The 26,321-nt window shown below is 28.0% G+C and overlaps 1 protein-coding gene across 3 annotated transcripts in view; it reads right to left on the minus strand.

The window, feature by feature from the left end:
- Positions 1-1,601: 1,601 nt before the first annotated feature.
- LOC142324503 (uncharacterized) overlaps positions 1,602-26,321 on the minus strand; it is a 985,220-nt gene continuing 960,500 nt past the window's right edge. The window contains exons 10-13 of one of the 3 annotated variants that reach the window (XM_075365329.1): positions 24,234-24,425; positions 14,790-14,885; positions 11,185-11,377; positions 1,602-1,885 (exon numbers count right to left, since the gene is read on the minus strand). In XM_075365329.1, the coding sequence (XP_075221444.1) occupies positions 1,702-1,885; positions 11,185-11,377; positions 14,790-14,885; positions 24,234-24,425 (665 nt within the window). In that variant the 3' untranslated portion in view covers positions 1,602-1,701. Of the gene's footprint in view, positions 1,886-11,180; positions 11,378-14,789; positions 14,886-24,233; positions 24,426-26,321 lie in introns of those variants that run through there. The other 2 variants (XM_075365331.1, XM_075365330.1) reach the window with 2 other exon arrangements.

Below are 26,321 nucleotides of genomic sequence, written 5' to 3' on the forward strand. Positions count from 1 at the left end.
CAATTTAAAAAGAGAGATTTAAATAACTTATTTTCAGGGCAAGCTCAAAAGACAGGTCAACTAGGCCTGGTCAATTATTGAAAACGAATACTAAATAATCAGTTATCAGGATCATTAAAACTGCTGTACAGAAATCCATCACAGAATGGAGGTAGTGTTTCAACAAGAAGGTAAGTCTGATTAAAGCACACAACTGATGAGATACTTCTGAAATTTGATATTATTTACAATGTTTCTGACACTTCTAATATTTTTTATATGACTTAATTACAAGATTCTGATGTAGAATAAAAGTAATTGGTTTTCTCCCATATTTGTCTATATTTGATTGAAGAAAGAATTAACAACTATCATTATATTAAATGTATTTAATAAATTTAGTGTGGATTTATATGTAAACAGTAAATAAATTAAAAAAATTATAATGTAAAATTAAATTTTGTGCATCAATCCTAAAATAATGATTCTTACATAACTGTACAAAAATAAGGACAGTAAAGTATTAATTAGAATATAAATAATAAACATGTAGACATTACTTATTCTGTACCTACTATTGGCTCTTGCTTAAATTATTCCTTTCATCACTGTTCTTATTTATCTCTCATTTTTATACATAAAATGCTATTTTATTATGGTAAAAATTTTATTTATATTCTACTCTTTTTCAGTGTCTTATTTATTTTCAGTTCAATAGCAACTGTCTATCAGGTTTGAAGAATTACAGCGAACTGAGCCAAACATCACAAAACCAGCTATTTACCAACTGTATAATACAGTAGACTTAACTGTTATCAACTAGCTGGGAAGAAGTCTACTGTATGAATTAGAAAATTTATTTCTTATAATAAAAGTTTTTTCATTTCTTGATGACTATTGAAACAAAAATGTATACTCTTACTATATAAATATTATGTATTTATTTAGTTTGTGTGAACTAAATATGCCAAAAATGTAACTGTTATCTGTTCAAATATAGAAGTAAAAAAAGTACAAATAAAATTCTCTTTAAAATGCTACAAATTTTTAATGACAAAACAAATGTAAAAACTTGCAACAATATACGCTTCAAATCAAAATAAGAATTAGAATACCATTTATATACATATATATATATATATATATATATATATATATGTACATATAAATCAGATATTACTGTAATATGTTGATAATTCAAAAGAATATATTATCAGTAATCTTAATAATCAATTATAAAATTACAGTGCTTTACCTATGCTTTTATTTTCTCATTATTGAATAGATTAAAATTATTTGTAATTTTAACTAAAAGAAAATTACATATCATATACAATGATGTCAAATACATAAAAAATGAATAAAATAATTTAATTACAGTATATGTATTTAAAACTTTCTTTTTTTCTGCTGCTAACATTAAATATATTACACAAGTAATAAGAGAGTGAGTCTGCATCTAATTTCTTTTACATAATCAAAACACATTCATGTATTATAATTTATTTACATAAAAGATTTATACGTATATTTACTAGAATTGTACATACTATTATAAAAAACAATTAAAAAATTATTTTATATTAACATATAATTTTACTGTTAATTTATACTTATTTTGGTAGAAATCTCTGAAACAATAATAATAAATAAAAAATAAATAAAATCTAATTTTATTTTTCAGAAAAATTGTCTAGTATTCACAATTTTTTTTCTTTTGGTCTAAACATGGTCGACACATTTATAGATGGTGCGGTAAAATGTTTTGTAAACTGTTTGATATTCAGGAAGTGTGCGAATACATGTTTTCCAACTCCATGGTTCACATTTTGTCTCAAATCGTTTTTTCACCAATCTACGAAAACCACGTGTGTATGGCTCTTGGACTGGCCTGTAGTCACACTTTCTGTAATAAATTGTTAACTTCTTTTCATCATAACATAAAAATCTGTTTTAAATTAAATATCAATTATTAACAACAAACAGCAGCTTTTAATTAACATGCAGATGTATGTGTAACAATATGAAGCTGTGCAAGCAATCTTTGTTATGATTACACAAACAGTTATGATTAACTTCATATGACACAGATGATAATGAAATTGTCATTGTATGTAGTATAATGATTGATGTTCTTGAAACCCCTTGTTTTCCTTTTAGCAATATGCATGTAGATCTACTATATGCTCATGTTGACTTGCTATGGATGAATAAATAATTAGTCTAAACAACACTGACTGAGAGGAGCATTAATGTCAAGATAACATTACAAAATAAAAACATTTACCAAAATTACCCTTCTCTAAATTAAATGATTTTCCAGGTATTTTTTGATTATATTATAAAATCAACTCTGTTAAATTACAAACACTCACTATCACGTAATCGTCTTAATAACTATTCAACCACTGTAAAATAGAATTGAATCTAATTTCCCAACCAAAAAAATCTTTTTTTTTCAGGGTTGCACCTAAAGCACCTGTTGCTTTAAATTCAATAAGTGAATGCAATGGAAAAAAAATATCTATGTTTATATATTTACGTGAGTAGTTAAAAAATAATATATATATTATTCTGAATGAAAAAAGGTATGACAAATTAATAATTTATTATTAAAATGACAGAAACTTATTGGTCAGTTTGTAGTATGACATTAAGAATGTAGTGTGTTTTCTGTTTTATTATAAAAATTTCTATATTGTTAAATATAGGATTATGTATCATGACAAAGTGTATTAAATTATTTTAATTAAATTAACACATTTTCATTTTCTGATAAATACAATTTTTTCAGTCCAAGAAATAGATAAAACATTATATTTAATTTTTTTTAATGGTCATCAGTTTAACATTTCTAAGTTGTTGAACATTATTTAGTAACACTGCAGTAGAATGCAATTTTTTCCTCAATTGTCACCTAATCTATTGAAGAATTCTAATACGACCAATTTCTTAAAAAAAAGTTTCTTAGGAATTTATTTATAAAAATTAGGTTTTCAATAATATTTAAATTGTTAAAAATGGTTTTACTTTTTTTTTCAGTTTTACTAATAAATAATAATAGCATTGCTGAAATTGTTATTTTCAAAACATACAACTTATTACAAATTTCTAATAAGGATATTATTGATGACAATTATGAACAAAATGGATTCAGATTCACTTCAGTGATTATCTGTTGTTTTTATTACCATCATTATGTTTGCTGTCATCACTTTTATTACAACTGATGTTTCTTAATAAAATTCAGTAATTAATTTATTGAACATGGTAACGCTGATATGTTAAATAAATAATATTAACAATGAAATCCACCTTACCAGTGCGTTTATATGAACTCAAGATCTTTCGACTTACTTGAAAGCCATCATCAGGAGATAAAATTATTGCATTAAAGTCAAAAATTTAAACGATCACAGTTAAAATGTAAAACAGTCATGAATGTCCAATCTTACTGGTATACTGAAGGAACATATATGTACTCTGGTGAATTAAAATGAAATCAAACAAAACCATGTTATCAAAGAGATAATTATTACATTAAATTGTTACTTCTTTATATTTATATTTAGTACGTTTTTAAATAATATATAGTTTTTAAAAAATTTTTGTATGACCGTATTCTATTGCATTTTTGGCAAATTTGGAGTTTCTGGTTTATTATTTTTAATTATATTTATATCAGAATCATCACGCTATAAGAAAATGGATGTAATTTTCCATCTTGCTTAGGGCCTACTCATGTTTTAACTATTATTATTGCTGCAGAAATGACAATCTAATCACTCTGGCTAATCTGATTTGGTTTTATTTTACATGATTATCTTCCATATAATAATTGTTCAACAATATAATATGTACAATTGAATTAAGTACCACACAGTATAACATACTTTTGGTTTTCCTTTCAGGAATGTTTACAATTTATGGTAAATTTTTAATATCCATTTTATTTTTATCTAAAAGTATATAAAATCTCCAAACTCTATAACAAAAAATTTAATCTTTCTTTTAAATAAGTAATATCAATTTTCATTTTTTTTCTTTTTTAATTTGCTGTATTATTTTTTATTGTTATTTGCTGTATTTGTTAATTTTTTAGCCTGTATTTTCTAATAAAGTATTCTTTAAAGGGTGCCAAATAAATATCTAATCTGGAATTTACATTCTATATAGTAACGCTATTAATAAAAAATGTAAATTTTTTTAATTATTCCTTAAGACTGATTCTGAGTATCTATATTACACATACAAGACAATTTAAGTTAATTTGTTGTAAATGTTTTGCAAAACTGTCTCAGTGAATTTAATTACATACTTATTTATAGACATGTTACATTATAATGTAAATACAAAAGTCTTCACAAGAATATTTTGGATTACAGTGGTTTTTTTTTAATGTGATTATTGCTGAAGATCAGATTATAAAATCAAGTGGCAAGTATTCATGTTTATTGCTTCATTTTGTATTCTTTAAAATTCTGTTAAGAAACAGTCAAAAAGGAAATTAAATGATAATCAAGTGATATTTATATATTTAAGAATTAAGTAACCTTTTGTGATTAAATATTTAAAAACTAACCATTCAAATGTGCATTTTAAATATCTGAGGAAGCTTTAATGTTCAATAGTACCTGTGTTAATGAAACTTTTATTTGTAATATGCATAAAATGTTGTACCAATTTAATTAGCTTCCATATATACAATTAAGAAAATCCTAGTTGTAATGTAAGGTAATTAACACATAAGAAAAATGATAGAGAATATATTCTTCTAAATAATTCCAATTCAAAAAGTAGAATAATAAAAAAATGCTTGAAAATTATGTATAAATTATTAGTATGCTGTACTTAACATGTTCCTCTGTTTGGTACACTGGTGTGCCAGTGTATTACATAATGATTATAAAACCATTTATCATTTTGAAAATTCTTCCACTGGACGATTTTTTTTTATAACTGACATTCAAGGGCAATTTTAATAACCATATTGATGTTATTTTATGGAATATCATCATTAAAACAAAAAAAAAGTGGCTAACAGTTTACATCACATGGTTGTAACACTTAGACCTATATTATCATCATTTTGGCTCACTGATGTACCACTCTGTGTATAGTTCTCATAATACTGTGTTTCACTAGTGGCCGGCACTGGTTGACAGGAAACGAACAAAACGGCAATAAAACCTGGTATGGAGCTAGGTGTTGACAAAAGTATGTTCCCTTAGAGGGGACGGCTTATTTCCATCAACATATTACTCTCAAGTCACATAACTATAGCATAAAATGCTATAAATTATGTTTAAAGTCATAGTTATAGTTACAGTAATATTATTTATTGTGGTAAATCTGCAAATTCAAGTAAAGATATCAGATATGCACAAAAAATTGTAATTAATTTAATGCAGGGTTTGATGAAGGAAGACTGCTGTATGGAGATAATTTTACACTAGTTTACCACTTGTTAAAGAACCACTGGAAAAAAAATCCCTTTTGGCACAGTGAAAGGCGGAAGGAAGTAGATTTCACCGATGCTAAGTAAGGGATAAAAAAGATTTCTACCTTAAAGTTAAGAAAAATTTCAAATTTATTCAATACAACAACGATTGCATGTGAAAAGAAGTTTCACATGCAATCCTTATACAACAAGCCTTATCTTCTTACAATTCCAGCAATATTTTGGTCATCTCAAAACTTTTTCAGACAAAAGTTTTAGGTAATCTTTAGAGGACTAACAACCATTTTAAACTGATTTGATACTGTGCCGATTAAGGGAGTTATGATTTTTTTTTTCTTCAAAACCCCATTTTTTCCACCCCCCTAGACCAATGGTTGGTGATATCAAAAAACTTTACTTATATAAGTTTTAGGACCTCATCCAAAGAATAGTAGGAAGTTTAAACAAATTCGTTATTTTACTTAATAAGAAAATTATAGCGATAATTGTTTTCTTTGAAATAGTCCCCCATTTCCACTTATTAATGCAGTTAAGAAAAGGTCCAAAATCTAAATTTTTCTGTATTTTGGGCTTTTTGGACTCTTTTGGTTCAGTTGATTGCAATCAATAGGAAAGGTGGAAAGGTGCACAACTAGATGTTACAACTGTACTAAATCCAAAATTTCAACATCCTATGGCTAATCATTTTTGAGTAATGCAGATACGTATGTACATACATGCATACAGACGTCCTACATACATACGTGTAAACAGATGTCAGACCAAAACTAGTCAAAATGGATTCAGGAATGGTCAAAATGGATATTTCCATTGAAATCTGAAAATTAAATTTTTAGCAATAACAATACTTCCTTTACTTCGTACAAGGAAGTAAAAGACACAGAAAAAAGAAGTTGATGGCGTCAGCAAATATAGAATAAAAGTAATAAAGTGGACAGATAAAAGAAAGATGCTTCTGATGAACTCTATGCAGAACATAAAGGAGAAATGATTGAATTTAACAAAAAATAAAATAAATAAAAAACAGATGGCAACATGATCAGAAATCCTGACTGTTTTTTGTTTCAATAAAGTAAAAAGAGGTGTTTATCTTTCTGACCAATTCTCATCATATTATTGTAGTCTCAAAAAAATTATTACGTACTCATAGTACAGGTAAGTAGCTTTCAAGCATTTGTTTGGCCCTACAGTTGTAAATGCAGGGACTTTACATAAAAATTTTTTTAGTGGGAAATGCTTACCACTTCTTCAGTTTAAAACCATTATATTTTGATTCAGTCATGAACAGTCGAACAGTTGGGTTGTGTTGTGGAAAGATAAGTTTGTGCTATTATCTGAGGTTAAAGTTTAATATTTACTTTAGTGATAATAAATAAAAATTTTATATTTGAAAATATGTTTTGCAATGTATGTGCTAAATCTCTTAGAGGCCAGCTATCACAGATTGTTTGCAGTGATTGTTCTTGAATATATCATGCCTCATGTGTTAATATGAGCAAGGAGGATGTTAAGTTTTTAAAAGAGGAAAATAAAACCTGGTGATGTGAATAATGCTCGAAGGAAAAAAAGTTAAGTATTATGTTGCAAAATGTGGATGAAAAAAATATTACATTGAAAGATGTATTTAATTTAATTAAGGATTTTAGAAATGAAGAAATATAAATGGTAAGGAATCTGAGCGGTTCAATCAAATTTTGTCATGCACAAATAGGCACCGTTATTAAGAGCTTAAAGGATCAGGAGGCACAACTGAGAGAAAGTAACAAGAAAATTGAAGAGCTTTCTATTGAAGTGTTGTCACTTAAAAAGAAAAATCTAGAGCTTGAAGTTAAATGTGAAAAATTTATGGAATTTAAATTCATAGAAGACTAAAAGGTTTTCACTATCAATTTATTATTGGTTGTCAATTGAAGATATAGAGAGCTTTTTTTAATTGTTCGGCCTGTGATCCTGGGTGAAATCGATGACTCTAAAAGTTTCATATTTTTATTATCTTTAGTTTAGTTATTATTTTTCTTTCAATTTTGTCTAGGATTTATTTCAATTTTATCACTGTATTCCTGTATTGTATTTACGGTTCTGAGTTATTTAATCTGTATATGTATATATAATCTTGTCACTAGCTGAAATTTTAGTACTGCAAGACTTGTATCGTGTAACTAATTTTGAAATCCACTTGGAAATCCACACTTGACCATTATTCAATAAATGATTAGTTTAGTGGATGGTAACCTCCAACGCAGTTATTGCTATAGGGTGAACCTAGTTCTACAAGATTATGAAATAATTGTTTACTTTTATTATTTTACTTCTATTTTATATTATTTGCTTGTATGTTTGCTAAGCTTATCTATTAAGAATTTATAACTGTAAATAATTTTATTTTCACTTGTAATTTGTTTATTTTGTGGAATAAAGATTATTTTTATTATTATATTATTATGCAAAATATCATCTGGTTCTGAAGAAATAATAAAAAATTCTGTATCACAGAAACAGAAAAAGAAGAAGAAGAAAATTATCCAGGCAAGTACAAGCAGTCCGAAAAAGATGCAGAGTTTGCTATAAAAATATGCATGAAAAAGAAAGGCAAAAAGTAAGCAGAGTCAAAAGCAAAAAGAGTAGTGACCTAATGTGTTCAACATCCTAATTAGCCACATATGTGTTTGTTATGCTTCAGTCAGGTTCATGAAAATATGTATGCCTAATTTCAGAACATTTTACTGTATTTGAAAGTAAGCAAAATAAAAATTATTCTCCAATTAAATACTCATAGAGTACTTCATAACATCTTCACTGGTCTTGGTAAAATTGTTAAATCAAGTATTCTGTAAAATTATAAGAATTACCAATTTTTTTTAATTTTAGACTGAGAAAATTTTTTTTTTTTTTGTAAGTGTGAAGTACAAAACAAACATTTCTCTTCAGTAATTAAAATATTTAAAAAAAAATTAAAATTAAAAAACAAATTTTCAATTTAGCAGAATAGTCTATTTAGAGAAATCATCTTGAATAATCTTTTATTTACATTTAATTTTTCTACATATAGAATTTGTTTAAAAAAAAAATGTTGTACAAGGGCAAATAGAAGATGTATGTATGGACAAAAATGCACTTAAGTATTTTATACTGTAATTTTTTGTCATTACAATTAAAAAAAAAACAAATCCATTTAACACACCAAAATCACCACTAACATTCAGTCATGCAAATAAATTAAAAAATGGTCACTGTAAAAATAAATGGACATCATAGTTATAGTAACATGTCAGAATATCATTTTAACAGTAGTAACAGTTGAAAATATTCTCTGAAAACAAAATAATAAGCCAGTAAACAAAATTATCACTATATTCTTCTCATAATATTTTTTGATATTCTTACATTTGTATTATTTATTCTTACATAATGTTTTAAACTACAAACATTATGATCCACTTCAAAGAATATGCTGTGAAATAAAGATTGATGAACTACAGGTTTAAATGATTACTGACTGTTTAAATCAGTTGTAACAGAATTCAGTGATGGCAGGTACATTATGGTCACACAATAAACTATCCACTTTATAGGTTAACTAGCTGAAGTACCTGCCTTTGCATGGTCCTTATAAAATATATTACTCAATCTACATTTTTTATGCTATCATAAAACCTCTCTGTAAACCACATTCTTGGCTTGAAATTTAGGGCAATGAATAAAAAGACTTGATGGTGATGTGCATCCACTGTACTTGAAAATGCCATAGAGTTGTCTATGAGAAAACAATATGTTCAGAGAACTTTAACAGTTTGTTCTTGATATTTATTTATTATTGTAGTGATTTTACTGGAAACTATAATCTTTTAAATCAGATGGGAAAGTCAGAAGAAATGGGAAGAATTCTTGGTTTAATTACCATTTTACCTTCACTAATACCTGTAAGCTATGTTTAACTTTGATCGTAATTTTTTTTAAAAATGTGATTTGAAGTCGACTGCTCTCCAAAGGTCCAGGTGTATTAATATTAATTATAATTATAATGGATTTTAAATAATATTATAATATTAAATATTAATTATAATGGAAGAACTAAGCTAAACTAATTTTAGTGTATGTGGATATAACACTGCAGGTTCCTTAGAATTTAAAAATTTAATAGGAAAATTAGGAGAAATATCTTCATTTAAATTGGCATCAGTGAATTTATAGATAACTTCCTTAACACAATTAATTTGTTCCAACACCAGCTTATTAATAAAATTTATAAAAATATTTTTTTTGTTAATTTATCTTTCCTAAAACCAATCAATAATTTTAAATTTCAGGTCTTGAATGTTTTCATAAATTTTCTGAATAAGAAAATTAAAATTTTTAATGCTTCCTGAGAATCTTCAGCCCTTGGGATGATCTATAAAATTCTGCTTCATGGTTAATAAGATTAATGAGTTGTAATATAATCATTAAATTCAGTAATACTGTATGTGGTTTCTTGGAGAAATTCTTTATTTTCAAAGTCATTACTTTCTGATGGAAGATGAAAATCAGACAAAGATTTATTTGATAAAGTTTTAACTTTACTTTCTGTTTTTCTGTTGGGTTTACATTGGTTAAATTATGTAATTCAACTATTGTAAACCCTCCACCTGGACCTTCACTGGAGGAGAATAATTGTGTAAATAAAATTGGATGAGAAAATGTGCAAATAATCAAGAAAATATAACCCTATTTAAAAAAAAAAACTATAGCACTTACAAAATTAAATCTATAAATAGTCAGATATGGTTAAATATTAATTTAATTTTTTTGTTTTTGAAAGGTGGGATTTCCAATAAAATTAGTGATTTTCTCACTTTTGAGAAGTGAATGATCTGTTTACGAACTGTAGGTCTTGTTAACTGTTTTGTATGCTGATTCAAGAATTAACTGACACTTGAACTTGTGTTTGAATTATTTAATACCAAAGAAATTATTTTTCAAAAGAGTAAATTTGATGTAAATGCTTTTAGCTGGACATGAATCTGAGTCTTATAATTACACGACAGTTCACTGATAATGATTATTAATCTAGTAATATATAACAGACAAAAATAGACAGTAATTTTTGTTCATAAATTCTAATATACCGAAGAATGTTTATTAGGTACAGAAAGAATGATTTTCTGTTTATTTTTCATCTGTTTTGCTTTAATAAAAAACAGGTTTTTAAAAGTTCTTATTTACTTATTGGCTCTATTTATTCTCATTTTTTCGGAATTAAATTCTCTACAAGTTTTGTTACTAAATTTTCTGCATTTATTAGTCATTTAACAAAGCTATTGTATTACAAACCTAAAAAAAACTTATTTTTCGACACCGAATTTTGTGTTTTACGTTGGTTGGATATCTTAAAAACTACTAGAGTTACAATTCTGGAACCTGCTTTATCCTATTTCTCAGTTCAAATTACATAAGAAATCACCAACGTTACTCCTAAATTTGTGTCCTAAAAGTTACAGTAGGGCTTCTTTTTATTAGAAGAGCTAAAATCCAGATGAAATCTTTTGCTAGCTGTAACTTGAAAACAAAGCATTTCCAGACCTATGTTAATATGAACATTTTTTCATTTTTTCATCAGTAGAACATTCTTGTAAGTTCCTTTGTTTCTTCATGGGTCACTCTGTATATATCAATAGGAGAGAACTATTATGTAAGTTAAATAATATAGGGGGTAACAAATTTGGAATGCAAAATCAAGTAGCCTTATGTCCTAGTGAAATACTTACTTAGTCTGACATCTAGTGCCACTTGTGTGTTCACTGCAAATGCAAATATTCCCAGATGCACAGGTGGCTCCATTTTCACAGGATGGATCACAGACTGGTTCTGCACAACGTGGTCCTGTAGAATTATTTTGGCATTCACACAAATCTGGACCAACACATATACCGCCATTCAAACAACCACCTCTACAGGTAACTGAAGATTCAAAGCAAAATATTAATCCTACAATACTCTCAGCAATCAAATAAAACACTTAAAACTGAATGACACTATTTAAAGATTTACTCATATTATTCGTGTCAGATTCATTGATTTTGGTAATTATCAGGTGGCACAATTAATCTTAAATAAAGCTATTTTCCAAAATTAATTCTCATCAGTTCAGAGTTAAAATAAGTAGAAATATTAGAAGATTAAAAAAAATCACATGAAAGAATTTTCATCAATGAATATGTGAAAGAAAACAAATCTAAGTCCATATTTGTGAATGTAATTTACAGCAGTGAAGATTTTGGGTCTATGAACAGTATAAATATAATTTATTTTATATACATTATTGCAGCAGGATAAATACAATTAATGAAATCTAATTTTTTGATAAAATATCAGTAATGTAGTAGAAAATTAAGTGAAATATCATATATTAATATAATAAAAAATATTTATTTCTGAATTTCTAGTTTACAGGTATTGTGTCACGAACACATATTTATTTTAATGATGAAATTATGAACAACCCACATCTCTGAACAAGTACAACTAATATGTTCTATAATGTTATATAATAAATAAGTTCTCCTTACTGACTTCTCAACCCATTACCATTTCAGTCTCTGAATTTCTATCATGGTGAAATTTAATTAACTTAGAATATATACAATGAGACTGTAAGAATTTTGATAGTTTTGTAACCAAAAAGGTTAAGAAAGTGTTTTAATTTGAACTAGGTGTAATAATGTAATGATGTTAAGAAAATCTAGTTTTGGCAAAGAATTATTAAAAGACTAAGCTTCAGTGAAATAACAGTTACTGTATTTATTTCTCAAGTTGGAATTCAGCAACATTTATATAACAATTGCTGACGTGTTTAATTAGTATTCTCACTACATTATTACAAAAGCAAAAAAATAATTCTGAGCAACCCAAGTGACCTATGGAACCCACCCAGTCCAGTTTTAAATATAAAATTTAAAGAAAATTAGTCCAGATTCAAATGTAATTTTTTAACAATTATTTAACTCAATTATCTTGTTTAACCAGTGTTATTTTTACACACCAGTGTTTAAATGGAAAAAAACCAATTCAGCTAGAGTCACATCATCATAATAATCTGTCATAAATTTCTCCATTAAACATTACCAACACAATTATTACAAAATTTGTTTCCTACTATATTTAATAATAAAACTTTTCAGTTAAGCATGTCACTTTAAAATCAAAGTATTTTATTTCAGACCAAAATTAGGTCCAATTACTGCAAATGACAATAAAAATTACAACATGAAGTTATAGTTAGTTTACATTATCATCAGACTTACAAGACAAAGCAAAAGAAAAATGAATTCTTTTCGCGAAGTGAACTATACACATGTATTATAAAACTTTCTGAAAGATTTAAACAAAATATAAAGCTATTTAGAAATAAAGAAAAAAGCATATCAATAAATTATGTAAAAAATAAAATCTACCAAACAATGAAATATCCGTGAGAGGCCCAAGAAGAAATAAAAAAAAACTTTACATACATATATACATAAGTGTATTTACTATTAAGCTGAAACACCACCATCTCGGACATTCTAAATCTCTTATGACTGAAAAAAGTCAGTATCAAAATTAGAACAAATCAAATTGTACAAGCACACCATAAAAAATATAGAGTTTGTGACATAATTGGTTTTGTGAGTTCTATCATAGAATAAGGATTGTAAAACTTAGAGTTAATAATTGCATTATTAAAATGGATAATTTTTAATATATTCTCATCATTCACCTCCCCAAGCAAAATATACCTTAGATAAAGCAAGGTCGCCTATATAATGTACCTTAGATAGGCAATTTAGTTCTAAAGAGTTGGCATCAAACAAAAAAGTAAATCTTCATATGGTATTTGAAATGTATAAACATTATAGCAATTATAAAACAAATAGCAGAGAAATCTATTCTGGCTTTTCAGTGTAATTAACATAAAATGAATAGTAAGGATAGTTGCGATTTCTAACATTGAAATATGAAAATAACTTTTACAAGTATTTATATTCCTACTGTGTACATTGCAACCTGTTCAACTAGTGAAAAAAATAAGCTATTCCCCATGGCCCAATGAGATGAGGATGATATGTGTGTGATATGTAAATGAGGTGTAATATTTTACAGATTCAAGCCAACCGTTCCGAGTTATGTGGTTAACTGAACCCCAACCACCAAAGAATGTAACTTAAAATTACATTGCATGTTTGTTCAGTAATAACTTTAAAACCCATGAACAGATAGCTTGTATTTTCTTGATTAATGGAAGGAAGTTGATAGTTAAGGAAAATACTATCAATGTTAATGAAATGATAGAAAAACTTAAGATTTAAAACTTTTTAACTTCCATCTTTTATACAGTTGCTATCTACCTAAATATTTATCCAATTTAACACAGACAATTTCCATTTAAAAAAAAAAAACAATAAAATGCAGACAGATAATTCCAGTGTAATGCAGTGGAAACTATAATCTCTATGAAACACAATGTTGTGTTTTGAATAATATGTGGAATGTATTAATAATTTTAAAATCAAAATTGATACATCATATTACAACTGTGAAAAATAAGCTGTTACTGAACTGTAAGTTTTACTGAACAAGACAACAATGTTCATAATATCAAGTGTAAAAAAGGAAGTAATACTAATAGAAATGAAGATTATCAATCCAGTACATTAATAATAACAAAAGGTGGGCAATTATATTACTTTGTTAACTTAAGAGAAAAAAGTTACTATAAGGGTTATTTCAAAATTTACTTCTCACTGACTGGTAAATTAAAAAATAAAAAAAATTATAGTATAAATTATCTTTGCATTTGTATTATATCACCCAACAGAAACCAGCTACATTCAAAGAATTATATTGCAATTCAGCTTAGTGTACTAGCCAAATATTAACCACACTCCTGGGTTTCTAATTGTATCAATATGCTTGAAGCCAATCAGAGCCTCATTTTGGTGAAAAGATGATAATCAATTACCACCAAGTTCAGGCTATAGAAGAGATGGTCAAAATAATTCATTTGAACTGTTCAAGTATAGCCTTGTTAGATAAACAAGTAAGTATATTTAGTTTATCTAACTATTGTAATATCATAACATTTGACAAATTATAGTTGTCAGGTACAAGCATGATATGCTCATGTTTCAATTACTGCTTATTAGAACTGAACAAAATGCTCAACAGAAGGCCACTTAACAAACTGGCAGCTGCTACTCATATGTTGTGTTAATATGATAACTGATTTCATCACTTATCTGGAAGCAACTTTGAGATATTTCTCACAGCTATAAAATTAATTTATTATAATTTCTAAATTTTAAGTGTTTTACTATTTTTTTAAGTAACTTACAGTTCTGACAGAAGTTACCAGATGTTGAAAGCGGACATATACATTGCTGAGGTGCAACACACTGTCCTCCATTCTGACATATCGGATCACAAATGGCTAAAATTACAAAACAGAAAAAATAAATTTTTTGTTAATGTTTCAGTAATATTATACCTGTATAACTAGTATAACTATGAGTCTAAGTCAAAAAGTAAAGGGAAATTTTGATTTTCCTCCCAATTACATGTATGGCAGCAATGATTGTTCTGCTATAACTCATAATCTCTATCAGCTGTTCATTGAAAGTATTGTTTCATTGTTAGCTATTTGTGATTGTGTTTAAAAGTTTGTTGAAAATGGGTGCTCCTTTCTCAGGTTGTACCAAGAAAGAAATGCGAGCAATATTATGTTTCCTAAGTTCAGAAGGGGTGAAATCAGCAGAGATTATTCGTCAAATGCGCAGCAATATGGAGAGAGTTGCTGAGTGGAAGGAAGATCTACGAATGGATTGATCGCTTTAAAAATGGTAGGATTTCTCTCTATGATGAACAGTGGCAAGATAGGCTTTCCACTTTGAAGACTAATGACAATATTGAAGCGGTTGAACAAATGATTCTCAGTAATCGATGAATTACAGTTGATGATATTGCAAGTGAGTTGAATATAAGCCATTGCTCAGCATTTTCAGTCATCCATGATTCTTTAAACTTTCATGCTTGTTGGGTTCCATGTCAATTGACCAGCATCCACAAAGAGAATTGTTTGAAAATTTTCCAGAAGCTTGTGAAACAATATAAAGAAGGAGACTCATTTCTTAAGCGAATAATAACCGTTGGTGAGACATGAGTTCATCACTTTTTGAATCCGAGAGTAAGCGCCAAAGTTTAATCTGGAAACATCCTTCATCTCCCACAGCAAAAAAGTTCAAAACTCAGATGTCTGCAGGAAAGAAGATGATGACGATATTCTGGGATATGGAAGGTTCACATTTGTTTTACTTCACATCTAAAAGTCAATCAATAAATCAACAACTTCTGTGAGCTATTGCATTTACTGAAGCAAAAAATCAAATCCAAAAGATGTGGTAAAGTTTCTAAAGGTGTGATTTTGCTTCAAGATGATAATGCTTGATCTCATTCAGCCAAAAAAATCGTAATTTGCCTTCAAGATCGGTTTTGAGCTGCTTGACGACTCTCCATACAGTCCAAACCTGGCTCCAACAGATCTTTATTTTTTTGGACCATTAAAAGAATTGCAAGGCAATTATTAACAATCTGACGAAGAGACCACAGAAGGGGCGAAAATGTTTTTGCACACCAGACCAAAACTTTCTTCCAGGAAGGAATTCAAAAGCTCGTTAAAAGATGGGCTAAGTGCATAGAAGTAGGAGGGGATTACGTGGAAAAATAATGTATTATTTATTTAAGTACAAATAAATATATTGAATTTTTGAATTTCACTTTACTTTTTGACTTGCCCTCGTACATTTTATTATTTTACATTTACAAGGATAATGAAATAACAGACAATTTATTGCATGTAGCAATTGTAAAATATATATAACTCTAAAATAATATATACTCATTCTAATAAATTAGTTTGGATAAAAATAATTTCACTATAACCTATTTATAAAATTTCAAGTTTTATATATATTGATAAAGTTATAGACAAGATATCCTATGACAATTGTTTTGTTCCCTGAAGAATTCTTTCCCTCTCTGAATATATTATTTAAAAAAAAAAAATTTTAGGATGGCTTCCAGTCTTGTCCCTTTTAGCCATCCGCAGCCTTCATGAAGATACTCCTAAATGAGTTTTGCTAGTTTCACAATAGTTCATATCAGTTCTAGACTATCCAATTAAGTGAAAAGTGAAATCTGAAGAAAAAGTGGTATCCTTAAAATTTATCTCAGTGACTGGTACAACATCATGTTTGACTCTAGAAGCTGAAGCAAAAGCTCATCAGTTTTGGTATGAAGGGCCCTGACATTCTGATATAAAATATCAAGCCCACATTACAAACCTTTACTGCTTTATCCTACTAGCCTCCTCCAGGTACTTCTGTTGGCCAGACCTCAGAGAAAACGACCTTCTCATAGTTGTCGATTGATACGACAACATGAAAAGAGCAATATCCCTTCCCTTAGTGCTGAGCCTAGTACAAGTAATTTCAGTGATCAGCTTCTTTAACAATTTAAGTTTATAGGACGCTTCAGCAGTATTCTCAAACAGTATCACAAACAATGCTTTCTTTCTACTTTTAACCAGATGTAAATTAGCAATACCACTTTCTATGACAGGCTTTCTCTTATCATCATTAGCTTCAGCTTTCTTCATGCGCTAATGAGATTTAACCACTTTTCATTCATTGAAAACCTTTTCTATTTGAGAGTCAACTAAACTACTGTTACTGTCAATAAAAATGGAATTGGTCTTCTCATAAATGAATATAAGTAACAGACTGTTAATCTGCTTTCCATTCTTGTCAACATTATCATTTCGTGCTTTACCCTTCATAGTAAAAATGTAGAGCTTTAAGTTATTGGTAAACGCTTTCTAGTCATCTGAATTTGATTATATAAAGGATTCAATTGTCCATTTTCATGTTCTTGTATGTCCATGTTTTTAGTTCTTGTATCACTGTAGACGAGTTGCTGATCTGTACAAATATCTGGCTCATCTTTTGTTCTAATTTAGAGATGAGACCAAACAACTTAAGGACTAAATTATCACACACACATTTTGCTTTAATAGTGATAGCAGTCTTTTCAGTTTCAGTTTAGTTGACACTTTTTTACTCGCATTCATTTTGTTTGTCAGCCATTTTTGCCCTGCACTGGAAATCAGTATATCACCTTTAATAATACATGTGCATTCATCACAAGTACCCATTAACCATCAGAAATTCAAAATTTTTGCTGGAATGCCCACACACTCCATATGAAACAAATGTTGCACATGGGTCATTATACAGAAGTCACTTCTGATTAGTCTAAAAAACTTTACCACGCTTATCACACTTGACTGAGAAGGTGCTACTATCAATACAAAAAACTAACTAATCCTAATTGTAGCTAAATTAAAACCTTCAAATACTGTCAATTGGTATATATCTATTGAAATATTCAATTAAAATGAAAAAAACTCAACCTTCAAAATTCAGAAAAGAAAAGTAGGATCTTCATTAATCTAAATCACAGTCATGTTCATTCAGCACACCAAAAAATATAAATAACGTTCAAAACCAGTTACTCCATTAGACAGTTTTGATCAAGGTGTTGTAAAAAGAACAGTTAACGAGTTTCACAAAAACATAATGAACTGCTTACATTAAGTAATTTATTCAAAAGAGTATTCAATTTAAAGGTTCTAGAACTACACTAGCAGCTATCCTGAAAGAGTTAGGGTTTAAGCGGTGTAAAACTGATAATAATAGGAAACATTTGAAAATGAAAGCGAAACACTCAAGTTTCTTACCTGTTATGTAGATTTCAGTTGCCCTGCAGACGTCAAGACAATATTGTTTACTACTTGCTAATAATTTTCTAATATGGTCAGGCCAATGTAAAAATAAATAATTACCCATAAGCGTATGTTACTGAGTGCTTGAGTATAATCCAATTAACTAGTTGTCCTGTATTTGTTGAACCAGTAAGAGCTTTGTGGAAATTCCGTTTCTTTTTATTCGAGTTTTGGTTGAGTAAAGTAGTCACATTTTATAATCGGTTGAGTATTTTTAGTATTTTATAATTATGAATGAACTTAAGTTTACCGTAAAACACAAAAAAATAAAACGGCAGGCCCGGAAAATTATAAATAGTGTGTATGAGTTTATGAAACAAGAAGATGATCGATTTCCGAGGTGGGAAAAAGAAGATAAACACCTGATTCACATTAAAAAATGTGGAGGAAGAACAGCAGCTGCATGTGGGGTGTTGCTATCTCAAGTACAAAGAATGAGAAAAGAGGAACAGTAGTTGATAGAAAAATTAGCCGAAAATCCGGCGGAGACTTCTTTCTCTTTTCCAATAAAATACACACTCGTGGTTGCAAGCACGAGGTGCCTGCAATGGGACTAAATGACTTTGTCAAGTATGTGGTGAGATGGTTTATAAACGAATTTTTCACGAAATTCATAAACTGTCGACGGTGAAAAAGATAATGTTAGCAGTTAAAGATGTCATTGGTTATTCAGGAAAAGAGACGAGTTTGAGAAAAATAATAAGAGTTCGGCTTTAGGTGGAGAAAAACCGGAAATAACAGGAAGGTTCTCACTAAGTGATATGACATAAGATTTAAGTGTATTGAGTATCTGATAGCGATAAAAAACTTTAGAACCGACAATAGACTGATAGTGTAACTCGATAAGTCATATATATTTATTATCTTCTCAAAATACAAATAAATCGTGATGTAATGATTCAGGTGATGGTCTGAAAGTTCCTATTTCAAAAGGCAGTAGACTTATTATAGTGCACACCGAAGGAGAATGGGTTTTATACCAGATGCCTTACTAATTTGTCACGCAAGTTTAAAAAGTGGTGATTACAGAGGTCAAATGAAAGCAGAAAATTACTTAAATGATGTTAATTCCAAATCTTCTTGACAATTCTGTGGTAATTTCTGACAACACACCAAATCGCAATGCAGTTTTAAAAAAATTGCTAATTTTCAATTCAAGAAAAGAAGATATGATAAAGTGGTTGTAGATGCATTCTGTTCCTCATTCTTCCTTGATGCTGAAACCCATTTGTACGAATTGGTAAACATGATCAGGAAAAAGTTTATTTTCTATGAGTTGGATGAACTTTTACAAAAACAAAAGGAGATGACTACTTCCATACCAACCAGATTTAAATCCTATCGAGATGGTTTGATCAGAGGTTAAAGGATACGTAGTTAGTCATAAGATAACTTTTGTTGTCAAATATGTTCAAAGTCAATGTGGAAATAAAGTTGCCAACATGAATGAAAAATATTGGATGGTGTGTTGTGATTAAGTTAAGGAAAGAGAAACTGAATGTATCGAACAAGAACATGTTATTGAAAATACTATGGAGTCATTTATTATTTCTTTACAAGAAGTTAGTGAAGTGAGTGATGATGATTCTGTAAACAACCTCAGAAATTCTGATATTTTTTGCAGTGGATGGTATTCATCCTTTTTAATTAAAATAGTTTTATTTTGTTCTAATATTTAAAAATAATTAATTTCTGCAGTAATTTTTGATTGCAATATTTAGTGTATTTAATTGTTACCCTCAACTTCTGAATATCTGTGGGAAAATAAAATGGAATGTCAGTCTCAGTGAAGGTAATACACTTTTATATGTAAGTTATACCATTTTATATATATGCCTACTATTGTACAATTCCCAACTTCACGTAAGCACTTCTGTAATTCTTGTCATGTTTACCATTATGAAAAATGTATAATATGAGTAATATATTTTTGAGCCAATTAAATTTACAATATATATTTATGTATATAAATAATTAAACAAATTAAATTTAAAAATGTAATAATGCTCAAAATATTAACTACACACTGAGAAAAATCTCAAAAAATTGTGTTATGTGATCCAATACTAACACCACAATATATTTTATAAAAGCCCATTTGCTGTTAAGTAATGAAACAAATGTTACACTGAAAGGATAGAATGATTTGAATTGCGGCTGTCACTGCCATGGACCAGGCATCAAGATTTGTAGTGCCGACTGTAATTTGCGTTTAGAGAAGATTTTTTTTCTGGTATGAATAGGCTCATTCATTTATAATGAGCATCTGAGTATAATGAGTACACACTGCTAGTCCTTTGAATATTGTTATAAACAACTTTCACTGTTTATATATATATATATATATATATATATATACATGTACATGTAAACATATATATACATATAGAATATCTACATATTCTATATATCAAACTTAGTTTATTAATTATCCAAATTAGTAAATTGTCTAAGGTTGTTGTTTTACATTGATTCATTTTTATTTTACATTGAATAATATATTTCTGGTTACTTTCATCATCAGTGTTTAAAATAAAATTACATGTTTACAAAATTTCATTATTGTAGGGTACCTAAAATGAAAATGAGTAACAAGTCATAATCAAAAACTGTGCAACTATCTAAAGGATAACAAAAACCATGCCAGGCTTTTTATGAAGAATGAGGAATAAAGTAGATTTCTGTTGACTTCTTTACTAAAATGAAAATATGTAAAGAGTAATATGAGTAAAGAGTAATATTTGTTGAACTTGGCATATCAGTATGCCAAGTTCAACAAACTGCAAGAAATTATTTAGCTCTAGTAGTGACAATTTAACTCTGTTCACCACAAAAACTGGCTGTATGGTAGTTACTCCTAGAGAAAGAAATTCTGGTGCCTCTTGTAACTCAGGTGTTTTATGTGCATCACAGCTACAATGAAGACTCAGCAGATAATAAAAACCATAAATTTTTTAATTTATATATGTCAGTAAAAATAACAATTTTAAATTTAAAAAAACCATCAGATATTTCAGTGTAATAAATTATATTATATTATCAGTAATTCTTATAAAAAGCATAGCAATATTTAAATTAAAAAAAAGTTAAAAAAAATAGGAGATGAAGTCTGATACTAACCAATGTATCTTTCCCTTATAAGATCCAAATATTTCATTAATTATAATTTCTTTTGACTAGAATTCTGCAACCAATGACAATAAGTACCATTTATCATACATTGTTGAAAAGCTCTCAATGAGGGCTTATTACTACAGTTAAGAAAAAGTTCAAAATCCAAATTTGTTTAATTTTGGGTTTTTTGGACACTTTTGGTTCAGTCAATTGTAATTAAAAGGGAAGGTGCACAACCAGATGTTACAACAGTCATAAATCCAAAATTTTAAATTCCTGCGGCTAATCGTTTTTGAGTTATGCAAGATACATACATAGGTACGAACAGACGTCACTCAGAAACTATTCAAAATGAATTCAGGGATGGTCAAAATGGTTATTTTTGTTGAAATCTGAAAACCGAAATTTTTCGCAATCACAATACTTCCTTTACTTCGTACAAAAAAGTAAAAATAATTTAAATTGAACATTTATATTTCATATATTTTTATTAATTAAAACAAATTGTATTTATTTTATAAAAGAACTGATGATTGTATTTTCAAAAATTCATTATTTAATATAAAGTAGCAATAAATCAAGGTAAGAAAAATTGTTATCCCATTTACTTGACTAATGTCACTGAATAAAATTTTAATAAATATTATTTATTTTTTTATTTATTTTCACTATTGATTATTTTTTAACATATTACAGAATCTAAAAGGAGCATATGAATTTCAAGAATTACAATGTAATAAAAAATGAAAAACTTCATCTGAAAATAAATCAAAATTTAAGTCGCTATTTTTTGAAATCACATTATTGGAAAATTGGATTTAAATTTTATTACATCAATTACATTACCTACATTAATAAACGGGAGAGAAAGAGAGAGATAGATGTATATTGTTATATATATAATTGTGGTAATGATTACAGCAGAGACTCTAACTCCACTGACAGAATATATGAGTATAATGGAATACAATACATTAAACATATTCAGAGTTCATACCTGGAAACCGGTTGTGATTAGTAAACCACCATCAATTTTAACACCGCATCCCTACCGCATATTTCCATATTAAACTTCCCTGTTCATCCCTAACCACACGTCTTGATTTATGCCTGGCCTTGTTCACCTTCATAAGCTCGTCAAGTGATACATTGTAAGCATTATTACAAAGTTAACCCAATATATGTATATATAACATAACCTCTCACTTTGCTTTCAAGCAATTACTTGGCATATTATTGGCAAATTAATTATAAAATGCAATTCAGTAATCTTGGACACTGAATGTTCATTTAGCAATGCCATTCGCACAGATTGTAACAATGACAGAGAGTAATTAGCAACTCATCCATATTTTAAACAATGGTATCATCTCACATCAACAGAAACCATATGAATAAATAACATCCTATTTATAATCGTTTGTTTTACTTTTGATTCATAATGTACAACATTATTTACATTTATGTATCATAATCGAGTTAAGAATTTATCATTCGTGTATCACATTTCAAGAAAATGTGAATGAATATATATTCCTGTATTTGTACAACTTTATTAAAAAAATTATGAATATTTATAACTATATTAAAATTAAGTCAGCTTTTACTCAACAAGTTTTTAATGATTAAAAATAATTATTATTACTGATCTTTATAAATAGAAGAAAAGTTATAACACAGAAATAGAAGATAAAAATTAAAATAAGTAAATAAAGTACAGACACATGCTTTAAAAACACTATTTCCTAAAAATACAATTATTACAATACACATCTACAGGTCAATAAAAAACCAAATGTCAGAACGGAATTTTGGTTGCAAATTTTTTGTTAATTAATTTGGTTAATTGTAATTAATTTAAACATTAAGTATTATTAAACATTTTAAACTGAATATTTAGTTTTTATTTTCATCCAATCAGCCAAAACTTAAAAGATTATTTTCACATGAAATTTAAAAGCCTACATGTAAACAATCTACCACATAATTTACCAGTTTACCAAACTGATATTTAGGTAACTTAAAAGATTTTGACAGCTGTTGTATCTGAAATCAAGTCATTCCACAGCAATACATTGACTAGTTACATCATTTTAAACTAAAGAGATTTTTTTAAAGTACAGAAATTATTTATTATTTTATTAGTATATAGGTAAATTATTAAATTAGGCATTTTCCTAAAATTTACATCAATGATTTGGTGTAATTTTTAAAAAAGTATGTTCCTTTTTCCAGACTGCTGTTATCAAATATAAATGGAAAGAAATAAATAAAATATGTTTAACATAACGGCACTTTAAAATTACATTAACTTGACTGTGCAATCAAATGTTTACTCTGAAGAAAGCACTTATTTTAATTTGCAATTGTAATTGTTTTTAATCAGTGTTTAACAAATTACTGGTTTTAAATAAGATGTCTGCATCAGTAACACAAAATTTTGTTTTAACGTTATTCACTTTGATTAAAAACACTGAATTTTCTTTATTTGAAAGAATAAATTATTAAGAAGAAAAAAGAAAGATTATTGGTAATGAAAATTAAGATTTTGTAATTGCAAATAGTGATATCAAAGTAATGACTCTTGTGAATTGTTTTATATAAGGAATCAGTCCATATCATTTACTACAATAGCCAGTGATATTAAAAAAAAAACAAAATCATGAGTTGAAAATGATATGAGATCAAAGAAAACCTATCATGAAATCATGAGGAAACATTGAAATCTGAAGACATGATTTGTAATAACTATGTAATGTATATGTAGTAATAAACATGTGTAACTGTATAATTAGTAACGCCGATCTATCATTAATATTTACTTACGTGTTTCACAGTAATTTCCATGATATAATGGGGGACATGAGCAAGTATTTGGCAATGTACATACACCTCCATTTAGACATTTTGGATGACATGAAGGATTCTCACAATGCTTTCCTGTAAACCCTTGTGGACAGCGACATAACTTCTTTTTACCATGACATATACCACCATTAAGGCAATCACACTGGTGACCTGTGAAAAATACATTTTTATTGAACATAATATTAATAACTACATATATAACCTGTTAGTTATTTACAAAAAATAAAGGTAGAATATTATGGGCTAACAGAAGGTGTGGATGAGTATTAAATGAGAAGATAAAAGTTAGAATCTCTAGAATAATATTCACTGAAGATTTCTGTTGAATTAGATTCTGAAATAAGAACCTTACACAATACAGAGATTACAGGAACACTTGTTATTAAGGACATGACACAAATCATCAAAGAAGTTTTACCAGAACTTGATAGCAACACAGCTCATTAATCTACTAAAAGATTTGAGGTTAAAAGATTGCATGAGTTCCAAAGAAAAATTGAGTAGGAAAAGGAAAGCTGTTATAGAGGATTTGGTAGACATATTAATCATCATGAAAATTAAGATACTGTAGGTGCATCCAGCCCTGCAATTTAATGAGATGAAATTGAAAACCTTGAACTGAAAAGATAACTCTCAAGACGGAAGTTAAAAATTTATATTGTTTCATTCTGTTCAACAAAACCTTTTAGCAAGATCTCCTGAGCAGAAAGCAGTGGCAGATGATTGAAAAACTTCAACTTTAAGGAAGAAAACTCAATGAATAATTCAAAACTTAATTGCTATAATGATATAGTGTTATAAAATAGGTTGGCTTTCTAAATAGTGCAAGAGATATTACTTCTAAATTTATTAATAAGTGGGCTGAAAAATAATTGATTCTGGGAGAAATTTTTAAAATAGATAAAATTTTAGTCTGCATTTTAATACCCAAGATGACAGATTATTTAATGAGAGATTAAATTATATAATATGAATTTCTTGGGAATAAAAAATGTTAAATAGATTTGATGATCTATTGGTTAAATAGATTTGATTTTGATAATAATATCAGCTACAAATACAAATAAAGATATTGGTGTTGCATCTACCCAGTCCTATATGATTAACATAAATTATAATTATGCAACAATCTGAAAAAATATTTATTTATGATACAATTACTGTTATCCAATTTCAATAACCTTTGATAAACCTGAAAATAAAGGTGGAGCTATTATTTAATGCTATGCAATAAAAGAATTATAGAAAGTTTGATTAAACCTTTTACATAATTTTATTTATAGGATTTCTAAGAAGAATTTTTGTTCATGACTACTAATTTTGAACAAGAAATAATTTGGTTTAACAAATTTAAAAGGAAAAATAATTGTAAAATCTGTCTGTATCAGCCTCTAAATTAGGAATCCAAAACGAAAACTAATTTTTTTTTTTAGAGAGTAATAAATAAGACAATATTAAGTGTAATAAATATCAATTGTACAAGGTAGATTTGAATTTCAATATTTTCATTAACTGTCTAAATGTTCTCAGTTTGTAGTTATTTATAATCTTTAGTTATTGTAGCTAAAAATCAAAAGCTACAAATAAAAATTAAATAACAGATACGAAAAAAATGTGTGTAAATTATGTTATGTTATTATTCAATATGTACGATAAAAATGAAACCAATAAATTAAGATGCTTTGTACAATCCGATGTACTTCGGAATGGTAGGGGTGATATATGACAGAGGGAAGGCACTGTACTTACGCACGCACGCAGTTTAGACGGATGCACAACACAGTCGTACATGACACAGGACAGGGGAACTACATAAAGAGAAAAGGGATGTCCGAGTTAGGTTATTGTGCGCTTGGTGTTCTGGTACAGACGAGTTTAATTAAATTGGTCCTCCTCTGGGACTTGATCTGGCCGTGCCTATACCACTATAAAGGATGAGCTATGCGAGCTTAACTTAGTGCAACATTTGTTCCCCCGATTGTGCTATTTGTTTCTGCTATAAAGAAATTAACCTAATGTCTATCTCATCCTACTAGAGCACACAAA

This window comes from Lycorma delicatula, chromosome 5 (assembly GCF_047948215.1).
Source record: "Lycorma delicatula isolate Av1 chromosome 5, ASM4794821v1, whole genome shotgun sequence".
Taxonomy (NCBI): Eukaryota; Metazoa; Arthropoda; class Insecta; order Hemiptera; family Fulgoridae; genus Lycorma; species Lycorma delicatula.